Genomic DNA, 18,168 nt, shown 5'->3' on the forward strand with positions numbered 1-18,168 from the left:
CCTCTGGTTGTCTCTATGGGGGTGCCACAAGGTTCAATTCTTGGGCCGACTCTCTTCTCTGTATTCATCAATGATGTCTCTCTTGCTGCTGGTGAGTCTCTGATCCACCTCTACGCAGATGACACCATTCTGTATACTTCAGGCCCATCTTTGGACACTGTGTTAACAACCCTCCAGACGAGCTTCAATGCCATACAACTCTCCTTCCGTGGCCTCCAAATGCTCTTAAATACAAGTAAAACTAATTGCATGTTTTTCAACCGACCACTTCCTGCACCTGCCCACCCGTCCAGCATCACTACTCTGGACGGTTCGGACTTAGAATATGTGCACAACTACCTAGGTTTCTGGTTAGACTGTAAACTCTCCTTCCAGACTCACATCAAACATCTCCAAATCTAGAACTGGCTTCCTATTTCGCAAACAAAGCATCCTTCACTCATGCTGCCAAACATACCCTCATAAAACTGACCCTCCTACCGATCCTCAACTTCGGCGATGTCATTTACAAAATAGCCTCCAATACCCTACTCAATAAATTGGATTCAGTCTATCACAGTGCCATCCGTTTTGTCACCAAAGCCCCATATACTACCCACCACTGCGACCTGTACGCTCTCGTTGGCTGGCCCTCGCTTCATACTCGTCGCCAAACCCACTGGCTCCAGGTCATCTGCAAGACCCTGCTAGGTAAAGTCCCCCCTTATCTCAGCTCGCTGGACACCATAGCAGCACCCACCTGTAGCACGCGCTCCAGCAGGTATATCTCTCTGGTCACCCCAAAAAAACAATTCCTCCTTTGGCCGCCTCTCCTTCCAGTTCTCTGCTGCCAATGACTGGAACGAACTACAAAAATCTCTGAAACTGGAAACACTTATCTCCCTCATTAGCTTTAAGCACCAGCTGTCAGAGCAGCACACAGATTACTGCACCTGTACATAGCCCATCTATAATTTAGCCCAAACAACTACCTCTCCCCCCTACTGTATTTATTTATTTTGCTCCTTTGCACCTCATTATTTCTATTTCTACTTTGCACATTCTTCCACTGCAAATCTACCATTCCAGTGTTTTACTTTCTATATTGTATTTACTTCGCCACCATGGCCTTTATTTTTGCCTTTACCTCCCCTTATCTTACCTCATTTGCTCACATTGTATATAGACTTATTTTTCTACTGTATTATTGACTGTATGTTTGTTTTACTCCATGTGTAACTCTGTGTTGTTGTATGTGTCGAACTGCTTTGCTTTATCTTGGCCAGGTCACAATTGTAAATGAGAACTTGTTCTCAACTTGCCTACCTGGTTAAATAAAGGTGAAATAAAAAATAAAAATAAATACTACTTAAGTCGTTTTTTGGGGTATCTATGCTTTACCATTTATAATTTATGACAACTTTTACTTCACTATGCTCTTAAAGAAAATGTACTTTATATTCCATACATTTTCCCTGACACCCAAAAGTGCGTGTTACATTTTGAATGCTTAGCACACACTTATCAAGAGAACATCCCTGGTCATCCCTACTGCCTCTGATCTGGCGGACTCATTAAACACACATGCTTTATTTGTAATGATGTCTGAGTACTGGAGTGTGCTCCTAGCTATCAGTAAATAAATAAAACAAGAAAATGATGTCTGGTTTGCTTAATATCAGGAATTATAAATTATTCATACTTTTACTTTTGATACTTAAGTAGATTTTTGTAATTAAATTGACTTTCGACATTTAAATATTTAAAACCAAATACTTTGACTTTTACTCAAATGGTATTTTACTGTGTGACTCACTTTAACCGCACTAATTTTCGAATAAGATATCTACGTGAAGACCAGATTGTGAATGAGAGACTGATGAAGTGTATGCAGCCTGCGCAAGAAACAGAGCAGAGTGCATGTATTTCATGAGACTTTTTTCAAATCATCATGTGTCGCATCATGTAGCCTTAGTACGTATAAACAAATCTAAAAACATGTAGTGTAACGTTTGAATCACAACTAAAGTTACATAAATAACTCTAAATGAAGCATATAGGAGGTCCTGTTTCTTTGTTAACCACTCAACACAGAATAACCGCATGTGCGCACTTCTTCAGAAATCATTGTGAAAATATGTGTTCTATTTATTCAGCTATGTTCAAATTGTATTTTTCTTACTATAAAATAATGCCACAGGAATTATAAGCAAATCTTGTCCGCTAAATGAACTAGCGTAGATCAGGGCCTAACATAAGAACGACTCAGAATATGCTATTATATTCTTCTGAAAGAGCCTAGATTTTTTAAATTTTCATGTTTCTTTAGACCTGCTTAAAATAAGTAAATGGATTTATTGTGATGGTGTAGGCTACATTCAATTAATTTATTAGGCTTTAAAATGTAGATGTTCCAAAAGCTCTGTATCATTGGCTTGTAGGCTATGCATGGAAGCCAAGAGATGCTAAACAGGTTTAAGTTAATCAACGGTCAATTACCGTGAGGCCGGCAGTTATTTGCAATGGCAATCACCGGCTGACAAAATGTAATGACCGCCACAGCCCTAGTCAAAACTCACCAGTAATGGAGTCATAGCTGCTGTTGCTATTGGCCCTCTGTCTGTCGGTGGGACTGGGCCCTGGCACTAGGTCCCTGGTCAAAGCCTGGGCAGCCAGGACAGCAAGGGGGGGCTCGTCATGGTCCACGCAGGGAGAAGGGGGCTGGCTGATGTTAGGGGAGGAGGCCGAGGCCGATAGGGAAGGGCTGGGGCTTCCGGCCGTGGCGGAGTTGCCGTCCAGACTGGGGGGCTTGGAGCCTCCGCTGCTCCCACCACCACCCTGCTGCTGGGCCTTCTCATCCAGCCTCTTCAGCTTCTCAGCGCAGGCCGCGCGCCGCTCTTCCTCCATCCTTCGCTCTTCCTCCTCGCGGCGCCGGCGGGCACGTTCAACGGCGGCTGAGATCTCCGAGGAGGACTGCTTCCTGCGCTGGCGCCACGTCTCGTCCTCGTCTTCACCAGGGGGCGGAGCTAGCAGACTAGCTGTCTGAGGCGGAGGAGTGGGTCCTCCGGGGACGAGGGAAGTAGCCTGCTGCTGTTGGAGCTGTGGGGAGGGGGCGGGCTTCCCGGGGGCCAGGGAGGCAGAGACAGTTCCGGGGGCTACCACCGGGCCGGACTGATTAGGAGAGTTGCGGTCCTGGGAGAGGAGAAAATGGAATGAGGACACACACACACACGACCACAATCTTAGCTGCATTATGAAAATAAAACTTCCCTGGTATGATGGTATGAATAACTCAAATTAATAACTGAACCGCAAAAAAGTGTGTGAAAATGCTTTGCGGATATATACTGAGTATACAAAACATTAGGAACACCTCCCTAATATTGAATTGCACTCCCCTTGGCCCTCAGAACACTGAATTCATAGGTGCATGGACACTATAAGGTATTGAAAGCCTACCACGGGGATGCTGGCCCATGTTGACGCCGATGCTTGTGTCATGTTGGCCAGATGTCCTTTCGGACGTGGACCATTCTTGATAAACATGGGAAACGGTTGAGCATGAAAAACCCAGCACTGTTGCCATTCTTGACACACTCAAACTAGTGCACCTGGCACCTACTTCCATACTCAGCTCAAAGGCACTTTACTATGGTTTCCCATTCACCCTCTGAATGGCACACATGCACAATCCATGTCTCAAGGCTTAAAAATAAATGTTTAACCCGTCGCCTCCCTTTCATCTACACAGATTGAATTGGATTTAACAAGAGACATCAATAAACGATCATAGCTTTCACCTGGATTCACTTGTCGGTCTCATGGAAAGAGCAGGTGTTCTTAATGTTTTGTATACTCAGTGTATATACGAGGCTCTCTCTCTCCCCAGGTAGGCAGATACCTGTCGGTAGTAGGAGTAAGGCCCCTGTCCCTGGTGGAGGAGAGGCCCAGGTGGGGGGGAGGGCTGCTCCCGGGGGCCACCCAGTCCAGGCCTACGCCCCTGTAGTGTACAGGCAGTCACAGGTTACAGTTAGCCAGTACGTTAATATCCACGTCCTCAAAGCAATTGTGCTTTTTACTATGAAATAGTCACTGTTCACTTGCATATTATCCCTGAGCTGCCTCTGAACGTCTACTAGACTAGCCGTACCTGGAAGGTGGCGGGGGCAATTTGGCCCCCCCAGCCGCTGTTGCACCCCTCCTCAGCCCATCCTGGCTTGCTTGAGGGGGGTAGGGAGCAGTCGTGGTCGGCATTGGCGGGAGGGGTGCAGCTGGTGTCCCTGTCCCCTCCACTGTCAGAGGCTCGGGAGCGCTGGACCACCTGAAGGGGACCTTCTTGAGACCTCTGTATCTCCCTGGGGAGATTCATGAATTTGTTATTTTCTGTCTCCGTCATTTATTAATTCAGAAACCATTTATGCGGGTGTCTCGGTCTAGATGGCACAAAGGAGGATTGCGAGCAGAGAACAGTACAAACAGTTTGAAACGGTCAAATTGAATTTCCCACACACTGTCGTTCTGTTATGTTGGGCAGCTACTGTGGGACATACCGTGGGCCGTTCTTGCTCTCGCTTCTTTCCCTCCTCTCGGGTCTCTCGTTCCTCTCCTCATCTTCTTCTCCTTCATCGTCACTGAACTTTAACTTGGCTGAGTAGTCGATCTCCTCATGTGCCCCTGTTTGACAGACCAAACGGTTCAGAGTAGAAGCACAATGGAACGCATTTGTACCGCTGACATCCACCACCATTTTTAGGGGGTAGATCAGCTTTAATATTGCAGATAGATTGTGGCTTCTATCAATGTCATTTTCTGCATAATTTCCAATCCCCCATATATATTTATTAATTTCCCCTAATACGACCACCCCTCCCCTAATTGGAGTAAACTAACGGACAACAATACTTAGGCTTTTACTTCCTGCTTATACATACTATATACATTTTATGTACACAGTATATTTTACACAAGTTATTATTTTAAAAAAAATTAAATAATTGTTCCAACCTTCAGCTACCCTCAACTAGTGCTGGGCGTTATGACGATATATATCATGTGACGATAGACGTTTTTCTATTGTTTCATATTATGCTCTAAAGTTTATTTCTTTGTGTCGCAAATCACACTCCTTACGGCAATATTTTTCGTCAATTGGACATGTGTGGAAGGACATTTGCAACACAAACAAACATGGAGGAGAGTGAACGTGACACAGAGCTCGTACCTAAAAGAGGGGCAACTTCGGTCGCATGGACATAGTTTGGGTATGAAGTCTGGCACGGACCAGAAAACCACCCTCTACAAAATATGCAGCAGGCCGGTCCCGATAACAGGCTCAAACACCACTAACCTCTTTTACCAACTACGCAAGAATCATGTGAAACAGTACAGAGAGTCTACAGATGAGACTCTCAAAAAGTTGTTTGCAGCACTTTGGTTGTTTTCATGTAATGCTAACGTTAATTCAAGCTTGAAGGAGTGTTTTGTTTACTCGTTATATTTTACATTTATTTGTGAGCATTATTTTGCTGCTATAGTTTAAACTGGAAAGTATTTCATGTTTACATTTGTTATTTTATAAACCAATATTTGTTAGGCCTGTATTCATTTGTTTGCCGCTACAATGCAAACAGTTCTACTATGAAAGAGTATTATTATGTTTGGTTTGGATATTTTAGACCATATTCACATTTTAGACCTATTTATTTTGATTGCAACTATAGTTGAAGTGTTTTCTATTTACCTTTGCAGATGTTAAAACATTTTTAAAATATTTTGTTACATGCTTCATTGAAAATTTCCACAAAGGTTCTCAGTAAAAGGAGAAATAAAATATGAGTAAGTACCTTGATTTGTTTAGTATAATTCAAAATACAGTAAGAAATAGGTCTTTATATATATATATAAACTATTTAGTCATTTAATTAACAGAAAATGTGCTAAATAGTGATGCTGTTTCACAAAAAGTTCTGAACCTTTATTCTCATAGCTTCTACAGAATAATTATATTATTGATCGATTAACTATTACTTTTCAAATCCCCCAGCAGGGCAATTTGCAAAGTTAAATCCAGGTAAATGTTGCAATTCTTCAGCAATTCCTGAACCTGTGACCAAAAACAAGCTACATAAAGGCAGTACCAAAACAAGTGATCTAATGATTCCATCTCTTTGCAGATAAATCTCCAGAGCAGGGGTGGTTTTGTCCTCCATATAGATGAAATTATACCAATAGAATGTTGTCTACTAATTTAAATTGAAAAACTACATTTTGAAACCAGTGTCGTTTTATGTATCACTTCATAAACCATGTGCCATGGAATCGGTACATCAAAAATCTCTTCCCAACTACTTTGCAACCTGTATGGCATAGCTGTAAAAATGTTGGTCCTTATTACAATTTATTTTATTAATGCAGGGCTGACAGAAAAGTTCCTTACCTTCACCCCCTTCCACATGCCTCCATTTTTGTGGTAATGCTGCAATCAGTTGGTTGTAATATTGAATAGAGCAGACATGTCCATATATTTTTGTTAACTGCATGTGTGACATAGGACTGGTGGAGTTATATAATTTACAAAGATATCTTAAATGTATTTTTTTATTTTTTATCAATTAGTATTATTTATTTGAGTTTAACCGTAACAGTTGTTCGGTCTTTTATGGTGGATTAAAGTGAAATTGCAACCAGATTTCTATTTTTAGTCAAACATAACTGTTTGGGATTCTTGAGGTCAACTTGCAGTCTACAAATTATTTGTAATGAGGTTCTGGCCCCTCCAACCATCCTCTCAAGAAAAAAATAGTCCCGTCTGAAACTAGTTGATGATCCCTGCTTTAGTGAGGTCCACCAATGCTTTAATATTTAAATCATTTCTGCCCTCCAAATTCTTATTCATTATATAAATAGGAACGTGTAATTTTATCTGGCTTGCAATTCCAAATAGAGTGGAATATTGTTGCTCATATAATTAAAAAAAGAAAACAGGTTGTTATGTGTGGGCAGGGCCATAAGTACACTGAACAAAAATAGAAACTGAACATTTACTGAAACAAAATATGTCAGAAATTTTCCACACACACAAAAAGCTTATCTCAATGTTGTGCCCACATTTAAAAACAAATCCCTGTCAGTGATAATTTCTCCTTGCCAAAATAATCCATCCACCTGACAGGTGTGGCATATCAAAAAACTGATTAAACAGCATAATCACTAAAACAGGTGCACCTTGTGCCGTTATGGTATGGATAGACATAAGCTACTGACAACGAACAGAAATTACATTTATCAATGGCAATTTGAATGTACAGAGATACCGTGACAAGATCCTGAAGCCATTGTCGTGACAATAATCCGCCACCATCACCTCATGGTAATGCATGTCACAAGGATCTGTACACAATTCCTGGAAGCTGAAAATGTCCCAGTTCTTCCATGACCTGCATACTCACCAGACATGTCACCCATTGAGCATGTTTGGGATGCTCTTAATCGACATGCACAATAGTGTGTTCCAGTTCGTGCCAATATCCAGCAACTTCGCACAGTCATTGAAGAGGAGTGGGACAACATTCCACGGGCCACAATTAGATGTCACATTGCATGATGCAAATGGTGGTCACACCAGATACTGACTGGTTCTGATCCATACCCCTACCTTTTTTAAAGGTATCGGTGACCAACAGATGTGTATCTGTATTCCCAGTCATGTGATTAGGGCCTAATTAATTAATTTCAATTAACTGATTTTCTTATATGAATTTTGTAATAGTTGCATGTTGCGTTTATATTTAAACTGGGATATGACCAGTTAAGAGTTGATCAGGGTGATTTTTTTCACAAATAGACAGGTACCGTCCTTTCCGTATTGCCAACTTTCTATAAAAAAGTATTGTAGTGAGATCATTACTTGCTTTCGGGATATGAATACAGAGTATGTCAACCTCACCATCTGATCATTTTATTGGTAAACTACACAGTAATGTAAAAGTTGTATTTTTTCACGATCCAATACGTAATATGGTACTTATCATAGTTCTGTTGTAATCCAGAGAGGATAGAAGAATTATCTATATTCTCTATGAGGCTGAGCAGGGATCCAGATTGCGGATTTAAAACAAAACATGAATCGTCAGCATACAATGACACCCACAGAGGGTATCTGATGTATCTCCACAGGATAAACCTGGTAGGTCTCCCCTCCCCTACTCACGGCACTACTGGATCCATGAGATGCAGTCAAATGTGATGACCACTTTGTTTCTCCATATATTAGCAAACTCCCGCTATATTAGAATACATTTGGGTAGAAAAAGAATGAAAGCGGAATAGTAACACTTGGGGCTGACTTCCTTGTGGTGGGTGGGGGTCATGCTCAATTGGCTTCTTTTGCCAAACAGAAGAAAAAAAAATATTCTTTGCGAATATGGTGGAGAAATAAAAAGCTGTGTCACAATGTGTAATTTTCAAACATTATATTATTCAATCATAATGCTTTCATAAAGTGTTATCCAGTCATATTTTTCCCATCTTGTAAGGAATGTTCTCATATAAATTGAACAGTGTACCCATATTCTTCATGTGATGATTTTTAAACTTGCCACTGCTCTCTGAGCAGTATAATCAATAAATATAAGTGTTCATGAGTCCTGACATCTCCCCCCTCTTTCTCTCCCTCACCTGCCCAGCCCTCGTCTCCGTCCTGGTGGTCCAGTTCGTCTAGCTCCTTCAGGTCATCCTGCTTCAGGATGGAGGGTCGCTTCACCATCTCTCCACCCCCACCACGGGGACCGCCCTGGGGACGCCCACGACCGTCATGACCCTGCTGGCGAAACCTGGGAGGTGCCTCACCAGGTGGAGGGTACCCATAGGGCCCCTGGGGGCCGTACGGAGGCGGGAAGGGCAGGTAGGGAGGGTACATCTGAGAGACGGAAAGAGAGATACACAAAAGCATTGGTGCAAAAAAGCAGAGATTGACAACAGACTGCTGCTACACTGGTGGCTAACAGGCTGAGAGCCCATCTGGTTGTACCTGTAACAGCGTGGTGTTCTAACACCTTAATATACAATGGGAAACGTCGCTAACGAGATACCCAATGATGTACAGAAACACCTAATTAAAATGACAGTATTGTCAAGACTTCGTTCCAAAACCAACAGAGCAAAAAAAACAATGGAAACACATTGAAGTTCAGTTTTATATTTGGTATATAAAACGTTATACGACAAAGTGCTTTTAAAGTAATCACACACGCTTTATATTCGCAACAAGCCAGTTTGATGGAAATGGCTGCCGGTAAAGTGTGCATATATTTTGTGTGAATATTAACTTCTCTAGGATAGGGGGCAGCATTTGGAATTTTGGATGAAAAGCATGCCAAATTAAACTGCCTGCTACTCATGCCCAGAAGCTAAGATATGAATATTATTAGTAGATTTGGATAGAAAACACTCGGAATCATGTCTGTGACTATAACATAACTTATTTGGCAGGCGAAAACCCCGAGGACAAACCATTCAGATTATTTTTTTGAGGTCACCCTCATTTCAATGGGTTTTTATTGGGAATACAGATTTCTAAGGGACCTTCTTGCAGTTCCTATCACTTCCACTGGATGTCAACAGTCTTTAGAAATTGGTTGAGGTTTTTCCTTTGAGAAATGAAGAAGTAGCCATGAAGCTCCAGGGAAGTGTACCCTTTGTTTGAGGCGCATGACCTGAAAGCCAGCTACACTTTGTTTTCCTCTGGTATTGAACACAGATCATCCAGTCTTAAATTTTATCGATTACTTACGCAAAAAAATACATAAAGTTGGACAAAGCTTACAGGTAACTTTTGTAGTCATGTAGCGCGAGTTGGAACCGGTGTTTTTCTGGATCAAACGCTCCAAATAAATTGACATTTTGGATATATATAGACGGAATTAATCGAACAAAAGGACCATTTGTGATGTTTATGGGACATATTGGAGTGCCAACAGAAGAAGCTTGTCAAAGGTAAGGCATGAATTATATCTTTATTTCTGCAGTTTTGTGTCGCGCCTGGATGGTTGAAATACGATGGTCTGTGTTTGTTTCCTTGGGTGCTATCCTCAGATAATAGCATTGTTTGCTTTCGCCGTAAAGCATTTTTTGAAATCTGACACTTTGGCTGGATTCACAACAAGTGTAGCTTTAATTTGGTATATTGAATGTGTGATTTCATGGAAGATACATTTTTATAGTAATTTATTTGAATTTGGCGCTCTGCATTTTCAATGGATGTTGGCCAGTTGGGTAATATATCCCAGAGAGGATAAGAACAGGCATTGCCGCTTGAAAATCTTTTACAAATGGATGAAAAACTAGTTACTGAGATAATACAGTGCCCTCAAAGTATTCATACCCCTTGAATTATTCCACATTTTATTGTCTTATAGCCTGAATTTTAAAAAAATGATAAAATGTGTTTTCCCCCCCTCGCAACCATCTACACACAATACCCTATACAGCGAGGGAAAAAAATTGAATTTTTTTATTTTTTATTTTATTTCAACTTTATTTTACCAGGTAGGCTAGTTGAGAACAAGTTCTCATTTGCAACTGCGACCTGCAGTGTGAACAGACAACACAGAGTTACACATGGAGTAAACAATTAACAAGTCAATAACACAGTAGGAAAAAAAAGGGGAGTCTATATACATTGTTAGCAAAAGGCATGAGGTAGGCGAATAATTACAATTTAGCAGATTAACACTGGAGTGATAAATGATCAGATGGTCATGTACAGGTAGAGATATTGGTGTGCAAAAGAGCAGAAAAGTAAATAAATACAGTATGGGGATGAGGTAGGTAAAAATGGGTGGGCTATTTACCGAAAGACTATGTACAGCTGCAGCGATCGGTTAGCTGCTCAGATGTTTGAAGTTGGTGAGGGAGATAAAAGTCTCCAACTTCAGCGTTTTTTGCAATTCGTTCCAGTCACAGGCAGCAGAGAACTGGAACGAAAGGCGGCCAAATGAGGTGTTGGCTTTAGGGATGATCAGTGAGATACACCTGCTGGAGCGCGTGCTACGGATGGGTGTTGCCATCGTAACCAGTGAACTGAGATAAGGCGGAGCTTTACCTAGCATGGACTTGTAGATGACCTGGAGCCAGTGGGTCTGGCGACGAATATGTAGCGAGGGCCAGCCGACTAGAGCATACAAGTCGCAGTGGTGGGTGGTATAAGGTGCTTTAGTGACAAAACGGATGGCACTGTGATAAACTGCATCCAGTTTGCTGAGTAGAGTGTTGGAAGCAATTTTGTAGATGACATCGCCGAAGTCGAGGATCGGTAGGATAGTCAGTTTTACTAGGGTAAGTTTGGCGGCGTGAGTGAAGGAGGCTTTGTTGCGGAATAGAAAGCCGACTCTTGATTTGATTTTCGATTGGAGATGTTTGATATGAGTCTGGAAGGAGAGTTTACAGTCTAGCCAGACACCTAGGTACTTATAGATGTCCACATATTCAAGGTCGGAACCATCCAGGGTGGTGATGCTGGTCAGGCGTGCGGGTGCAGGCAGCGAACGGTTGAAAAGCATGCATTTGGTTTTACTAGCGTTTAAGAGCAGTTGGAGGCCACGGAAGGAGTGTTGTATGGCATTGAAGCTCGTTTGGAGGTTAGCACAGTGTCCAAGGACGGGCCGGAAGTATATAGAATGGTGTCGTCTGCGTAGAGGTGGATCAGGGAATCGCCCGCAGCAAGAGCAACATCATTGATATATACAGAGAAAAGAGTCGGCCCGAGAATTGAACCCTGTGGCACCCCCATAGAGACTGCCAGAGGACCGGACAGCATGCCCTCCAATTTGACACACTGAACTCTGTCTGCAAAGTAATTGGTGAACCAGGCAAGGCAGTCATCCGAAAAACCGAGGCTACTAAGTCTGCCGATAAGAATATGGTGATTGACAGAGTCGAAAGCCTTGGCAAGGTCGATGAAGACGGCTGCACAGTACTGTCTTTTATCGATGGCGGTTATGATATCGTTTAGTACCTTGAGCGTGGCTGAGGTGCACCCGTGACCGGCTCGGAAACCAGATTGCACAGCGGAGAAGGTACGGTGGGATTCGAGATGGTCGGTGACCTGTTTGTTGACTTGGCTTTCGAAGACCTTAGATAGGCAGGGCAGGATGGATATAGGTCTGTAACAGTTTGGGTCCAGGGTGTCTCCCCCTTTGAAGAGGGGGATGACTGCGGCAGTTTTTCCAATCCTTAGGGATCTCAGACGATATGAAAGAGAGGTTGAACCGGCTGGTAATAGGGGTTGCGACAATGGCGGCGGATAGTTTCAGAAATAGAGGGTCCAGATTGTCAAGCCCAGCTGATTTGTACGGGTCCAGGTTTTGCAGTTCTTTCAGAACATCTGCTATCTGGATTTGGGTAAAGGATAACCTGGAGATGCTTGGTGGTCCTTCTGTAGCTCAGTTGGTAGAGCATGGCGCTTGTAACGCCAGGGTAGTGGGTTCGATTCCCGGGACCACCCATACGTAGAATGTATGCACACATGACTGTAAGTCGCTTTGGATAAAAGCGTCTGCTAAATGGCACATATTATTATTACATATTATGCTTGGGCGAGTAGCTGCGTGGGGGGCGGAGCTGTTGGCCGAGATTGGAGTAGCCAGGCATGGCCAGCCGTTGAGAAATGCTTGAAGTTTTCGATAATCATAGGTTTATCGGTGGTGACCGTGTTACCTAGCCTCAGTGCAGTGGGCAGCTGGGAGGAGGTGCTCTTGTTCTCCATGGACTTCAGTTTCCCAGAACTTTTTGGAGTTGGAGCTACAGGATGCAAACTTCTGCCTGAAGAAGCTGGCCTTAGCTTTCCTGACTGACTGCGTGTATTGGTTCCTGACTTCCCTGAACAGTTGCATATCGCGGGGACTATTTGATGCTATTGCAGTCCGCCACAGGATGTTTTTGTGCTGGTCGAGGGCAGTCAGGTCTGGAGCGAACCAAGGGCTATATCTGCATTTGACAGTGATGAGGGGTGGTCGTTTGACTGCGGCTCCGTAGCGGATACAGGCAATGAGGCAGTGATCGCCGAGATACTGGTTGAAGACAGCGGAGGTGTATTTGGAGGGCCAGTTGGTCAGGATGACATCGATGAGGGTGCCCTTGTTTACAGATTTAGGGTTGTACCTGGTGGGTTCCTTGATGATTTGTGTGAGATTGAGGGCATCTAGCTTAGATTGTAGGACTGCCGGGGTGTTAAGCATATCCCAGTTTAGGTCACCTAACAGAACAAACTCTGAAGCTAAATGGGGGGCGATCAATTCACAAATGGTGTCCAGGGCATAGCTGGGAGCTGAGGGGGGTCGGTAGCAGGCGGCAACAGTGAGAGACTTATTTCTGGAGAGAGTAATTTTCAGAATTAGTAGTTCGAACTGTTTGGGTATCTCTGCAGTAGACTGCAACTCCTCCCCCTTTGGCAGTTCTATCTTGACGGAAAATGTTATAGTTGGATATGGAAATCTGAATTTTTGGTGGCCTTCCTGAGCCAGGATTCAGACACGGCAAGGACATCAGGGTTAGCAGTGTGCTAAAGCAGTGAGTAAAACAAACTTAGGGAGGAAGCTGCTGATGTTGACATGCATGAAACCAAGGTTTTTTCGATCACAGAAGTCAACAAATGAGGGTGCCTGGGGACATGCAGGGCCTGGGTTTACATCCACATCACCCACGGAACAGAGGAGGAGTAGAATGAGGGTGCGGCTAAAGGCTATCAAAACTGGTCGCCTAGAGCGTTGGGGACAGAGAATAAAAGGAGCAGATTTCTGGGCATGGTAGAATATAATCAGGGCATAATGCGCAGACAGGGGTGTGGTGGGGTGCAGGTACAGCGGAGGTAAGCCCAGGCACTGGGTGATGATGAGAGAGGTTGTATCACTGGACATGCTGGTTGTAATGGGTGAGGTCACCGCATGTGTGGGAGGTGGGACAAAGGAGGTATCAGGGGTATGAAGAGTGGAACTAGGGGCTCCATTGTAAACTAAAACAATGATAACTAACCTGAACAACAGTATACAAGGCATATTGACATTTGAGTGAGGCATACAGTAATCACAGGTGTTGAATTGGGAGAGCTAGCTAAAACAGTAGCTAAAACAGTAGGTGAGACAACAATAGCTAATCAGCTAGCACAACAACAGCAGGTAAAATGGCGTTGACTTGGCAGGGAGGGTCGGATTAACTACACAGAGCCTGAGTGCGGCTGGGGCCGACAGATAAAACATAAACAAGCAGAATGGAGTAACGTGATTAATGGACAGTCCAGCATGCATCAGCTATGTAGCCAAGTGATCAGTGTCCAGGGGGCAGCGGTGGATGGGGCAGGGAAGCTGGACTGGCGAGTATTATCCAGGTGTTAAAAAACTGGCTGGCTGTGCCAAAAACAAAAGCCGCTAGCAGTGGCTAACAATGACTAAATAGCTTGTAGCTAGTTAGCTGGTTAGCTTCTGGAGGTTCTTGAGTGTGTTCTAAAAATTAAAAATAATAGGGATTCCGTATCACATTGGGTGAGGCAGGTTACCGGAAGGTATAAACAAATTAAAAATCGAAAAGAGATTGAAAGTAAATATGGGTCCAGTGAGTGTTTGGGACGCGGCGATTCAGACGGTTAGCAGGCCTGTGCTAACAAGCTAACAGTTAGTAGGCTGGGGCTAAACAAGGTAGCAGTTAGCGGACCGGGGCTAAACAAGGTAGCAGTTAGCGGACCGGGGCTAAACAAGGTAGCAGTTAGCGGACCGGGGCTAAACAAGGTAGCAGTTAGCGGACCGGGGCTAAACAAGGTAGCAGTTAGCGGACCGGGGCTAAACAAGGTAGCAGTTAGCGGACCGGGGCTAAACAAGCTAGCAGTTAGCAGGCCGAATTAGCAAGCAAGGAGATAGCAAGGGCGAGAAAGTTAGCCTTTGGGGGGCGTCGCGATGGGGTGAGTCTGTTTATGCCTCTTCATGCAGTGACATCGATAGACCGGTCGTGGGTCCGGATATTGTAGCCCAGGAGTATGCTTCGGTGGTAGCACAGGAGCTCTTGACGGGCTAGCTTCAAGCTAAGTGGGTGGAAACGCTAGCCAGGAGTAATCATCCGGGGTTGCAGTTAGCTAGTTAGCTAGTTGTGAAGATCCAGCTGAAAATGTTCCGCTTGCAGTGGGAATCCGGTGGGAATCCAGTGATAAAAAAATAATAAGTCCGTTATGCTCTGGTTAGAGTCGCGTTGTTCGAACTGGCGAGAGCTTTCCGAGCTAAAGGTTAGCTGATGACCGGTTAGCTGAAGATCGCTAGCAATGGTTTGCTGACTGATAGCTGGTAGTGATAGCTGGTAGTTAGCTGGCTAGCTTCAGTTGAGGGGTTCCGGATCCGAAGTAAATATAAATACTTTAGAAAAGAATAGCTACATTGGGTGAGGCGGGTTGCAGGAGAGTATTTAGAAGTTGAGGTTTAGCAAAATGTTTTAAAAGATATGCGAAGGAAAATATGTTTAAAAAAACCCATATATACAAGGGACACGACAAGACGTCCGACTGCTACGCCATCTTGGATTCATATGTGTCGTCCTTTGCGAGGCATTGGAAAACCTCCTGGTCTGTGGTTGAATCCGTGTTTAAAATTCACTGCTCGACTGAGGTACCTTTCAGATAATTGTATGTGTAGGGTACAGAGATGAGGTAGTCATTACAAACTCATGTTAAACACTATTATTGCAAACAGAGTGAATCCCATGCGCTCTTATTATGTGACTTATTAAGCAACATTTTACTCCTGAACTAGAATTTTCCTTAAATGGGTTGAATACTTATTGACTCAAGACATTTCACCTTTTCATTTTTTATTAACATAAAAAAATATATATATGAAAATCCACGTTGATATTATGGGGTACTGTGTGTAGGTCAGTGACACAAAATCTAAATGTAATCCATTTTAAATTCAAGCTGTAATAACAAAATGTGGAAAAAGTCAAGGGGCGTGACTACTTTCTGAAAGCCACATCTATTGTGAGCACACATGCAGAGATCACACCAGGAGTAGACTTACGAATGGAGGCATGATCCCTCTGTACTGTGGGAAGCCAGGGCCCACGGGGGTCTGGGGCAGCACAGGGCTGCTGGCAGGGGGGTTCCTAGGCGGCCCATGGGACTGTGGGTTCTGCTGCTGGTGGAGAGGTTGGCCTTCCTGGCCACCAACGGCAGCCCCCTCCATGACCAGCGTCCCGCCTGGGCCACCCTCTGCGACCCCCTCCCCGGTGGGTGCCAAGGCGCGGCCCCCACCGTCCCGCCAACTCGTCATGTCTGGGGAGAGGGGGGAAAACAAGGAAAAGAGGTTAAAAAAACAGGAGGGAATAGAAGCCACTTATACCAGCATTTGTATTCAGGAAGAAACACTGGACATGCAATGAAATCTTGCCATAACCGATGTCCTAGTTACAGAACTGTTTCCAAAAATGTATTCTTTCCTTTCTTTCAGTGAGAGGAATCTTAGACTCAGGAGTGAATAAGCAGGGAGGTAATTCTCCAACTGGCATGTCTGGAAAATGCGGGAATTTTAGGACTTGTTTTTAAATTTATTTTTTTTGCAAAGAAATGAAAAAATATGCACTTGCTCTGACCACTGCTTCTTGTTCTGTTGGTAGCCCTCTTCACTGTGTGGTCTATAATAACCTATAAAGAAATGAGCGTTACTCACTCGGAGGGCGGAGGCTTGGTCCGGGCCCATACCACTGATCTGCAGTGCCCTGTTCTCTGCCAGCTTTGTCCTGGTCGCCAGCCGCCTGCAGGGTGGGAAATTCCTCTCGAGAGAATGGCGACGGTTGGTTTGATCCCTTTCCACCTGTATGGTGCGAGAGAGGAGGGGTTACTCACAGTTAAATATCCAGACGCGAGTTAGTTAGGAAGCCATTGATGATGCAGTCAAGTCTGCGGAGACGTGACAGATGTAAAGTATGATACTCGCCATCTCCTTGTGCTCCATGTGTAACACTGGCCTGAGCCCAGGACCTTGCCCCTGCGGCCTGGGCTGAAACCGGGGCGGGAACCGGAGGTGGAACCTGAGACACACACACACACAACAATAAGGACCATGGCGGTATGGAACCATTTTGTGTTTCAGTTCACATTGGAATTGGTGTGTACCTCCGGAGCTGGCGGGGTTCTCGGGCGGGTCGGTACAGGCGTCTGTGAAACCACAGGCTGCGGCAACTCCAGCTGCGGTTCTGACAATACATCGGTACTGAGAGAAGGAGAGAGAGAAACGCCAGATGGGTAAGTGTCAGACACGCCAGTCAGTCAGACCGACAATTGTGCCAGTTACCGAGTTAGTAGGGGCCTATTACCGATGTTCCACGGCGGTATTGCTGGCCTTTCCTGAGATAACATAGCTTCTGTATATTCATATCACCATTAGAAAATATTTATTCTGAAGATGGACACAATCCTGCTAATTCAGATAAATCATCAGTATAGATGATAAATCGATTCAATTCGAGTTCTGGGCAGATGTAGATTTTTAACAAGAGGCAATAATACCCAGCCACGTTAAATAGTAAAGCTCAGTGAATAGAGTGCCGACTGAGAATAATTTAGTATAGTGAAATCGATAGAGCGCCTCATGGGGAGTGTGCAAGGGGGCCCCCCTCCTCACCTCTTTGGGTCTGCTGGTTCCAGCTTGCTTGCCCATCCTGTGCCGTCTTTGGGAACTAGCGAGACGTTGGGGTCGTTGCCTTTGTTCTCCGCCTTCAGACTGGGCAGGCTGGCAGGGGGTGGCATGCGCCGCGCGGAGGCAACTTTACCAAGAGACTGCAGGCCATGGCGGGGGGGAACTGATGGGGGAGGAAGAGAGGAGATGAGGTCATTAGCAGAACGACCACAGTAACTTGAGACCACTGAGAACCAAATGGGAGGGAGATGAGGTCATGAAAACAACAGTGGTTATCGCCGACAAGATGTAGGCGTTTGATAAAGACTCCGCAAGAACTGCAGAGAATTGAGTTACAACTAGGGCTGGGTGAGAAGGCCTAAAAAGCATATCTAGATTTTTTTTTAATGTTGTAGAATGTAAAGGGTCAACTATTACTGCATTTCGAATAGTAGTCGAAAATCGAATGAATGCAGTGCTTGTGAAATTATACCCAGCTAAATATAAACCTTTAACTTGTCTAGTTTGGTAAAGGTTAAAT

The 18,168-nt window shown here is 44.1% G+C and overlaps 1 protein-coding gene across 3 annotated transcripts in view; it reads right to left on the reverse strand.

Moving 5' to 3' along the window:
- LOC118399158 (protein PRRC2A-like) overlaps positions 1 to 18,168 on the reverse strand; it is a 46,483-nt gene that overhangs the window by 13,207 nt on the left and 15,108 nt on the right. For 2 of the 3 annotated variants that reach the window (XM_035794988.2, XM_035794987.2), the window contains exons 3-12: positions 17,634 to 17,811; positions 17,126 to 17,222; positions 16,947 to 17,040; positions 16,680 to 16,823; positions 16,032 to 16,285; positions 8,656 to 8,896; positions 4,530 to 4,653; positions 4,130 to 4,334; positions 3,881 to 3,979; positions 2,559 to 3,171 (exon numbers count right to left, since the gene is read on the reverse strand). In XM_035794988.2, the coding sequence (XP_035650881.1) occupies positions 2,559 to 3,171; positions 3,881 to 3,979; positions 4,130 to 4,334; positions 4,530 to 4,653; positions 8,656 to 8,896; positions 16,032 to 16,285; positions 16,680 to 16,823; positions 16,947 to 17,040; positions 17,126 to 17,222; positions 17,634 to 17,811 (2,049 nt within the window). The remainder of the gene's footprint in view (positions 1 to 2,558; positions 3,172 to 3,880; positions 3,980 to 4,129; positions 4,335 to 4,529; positions 4,654 to 8,655; positions 8,897 to 16,031; positions 16,286 to 16,679; positions 16,824 to 16,946; positions 17,041 to 17,125; positions 17,223 to 17,633; positions 17,812 to 18,168) is intronic. The other variant, XM_035794989.2, reaches the window with a different exon arrangement.

This window comes from Oncorhynchus keta, chromosome 20, assembly GCF_023373465.1.
Source record: "Oncorhynchus keta strain PuntledgeMale-10-30-2019 chromosome 20, Oket_V2, whole genome shotgun sequence".
Classification (NCBI taxonomy): domain Eukaryota; kingdom Metazoa; phylum Chordata; class Actinopteri; order Salmoniformes; family Salmonidae; genus Oncorhynchus; species Oncorhynchus keta.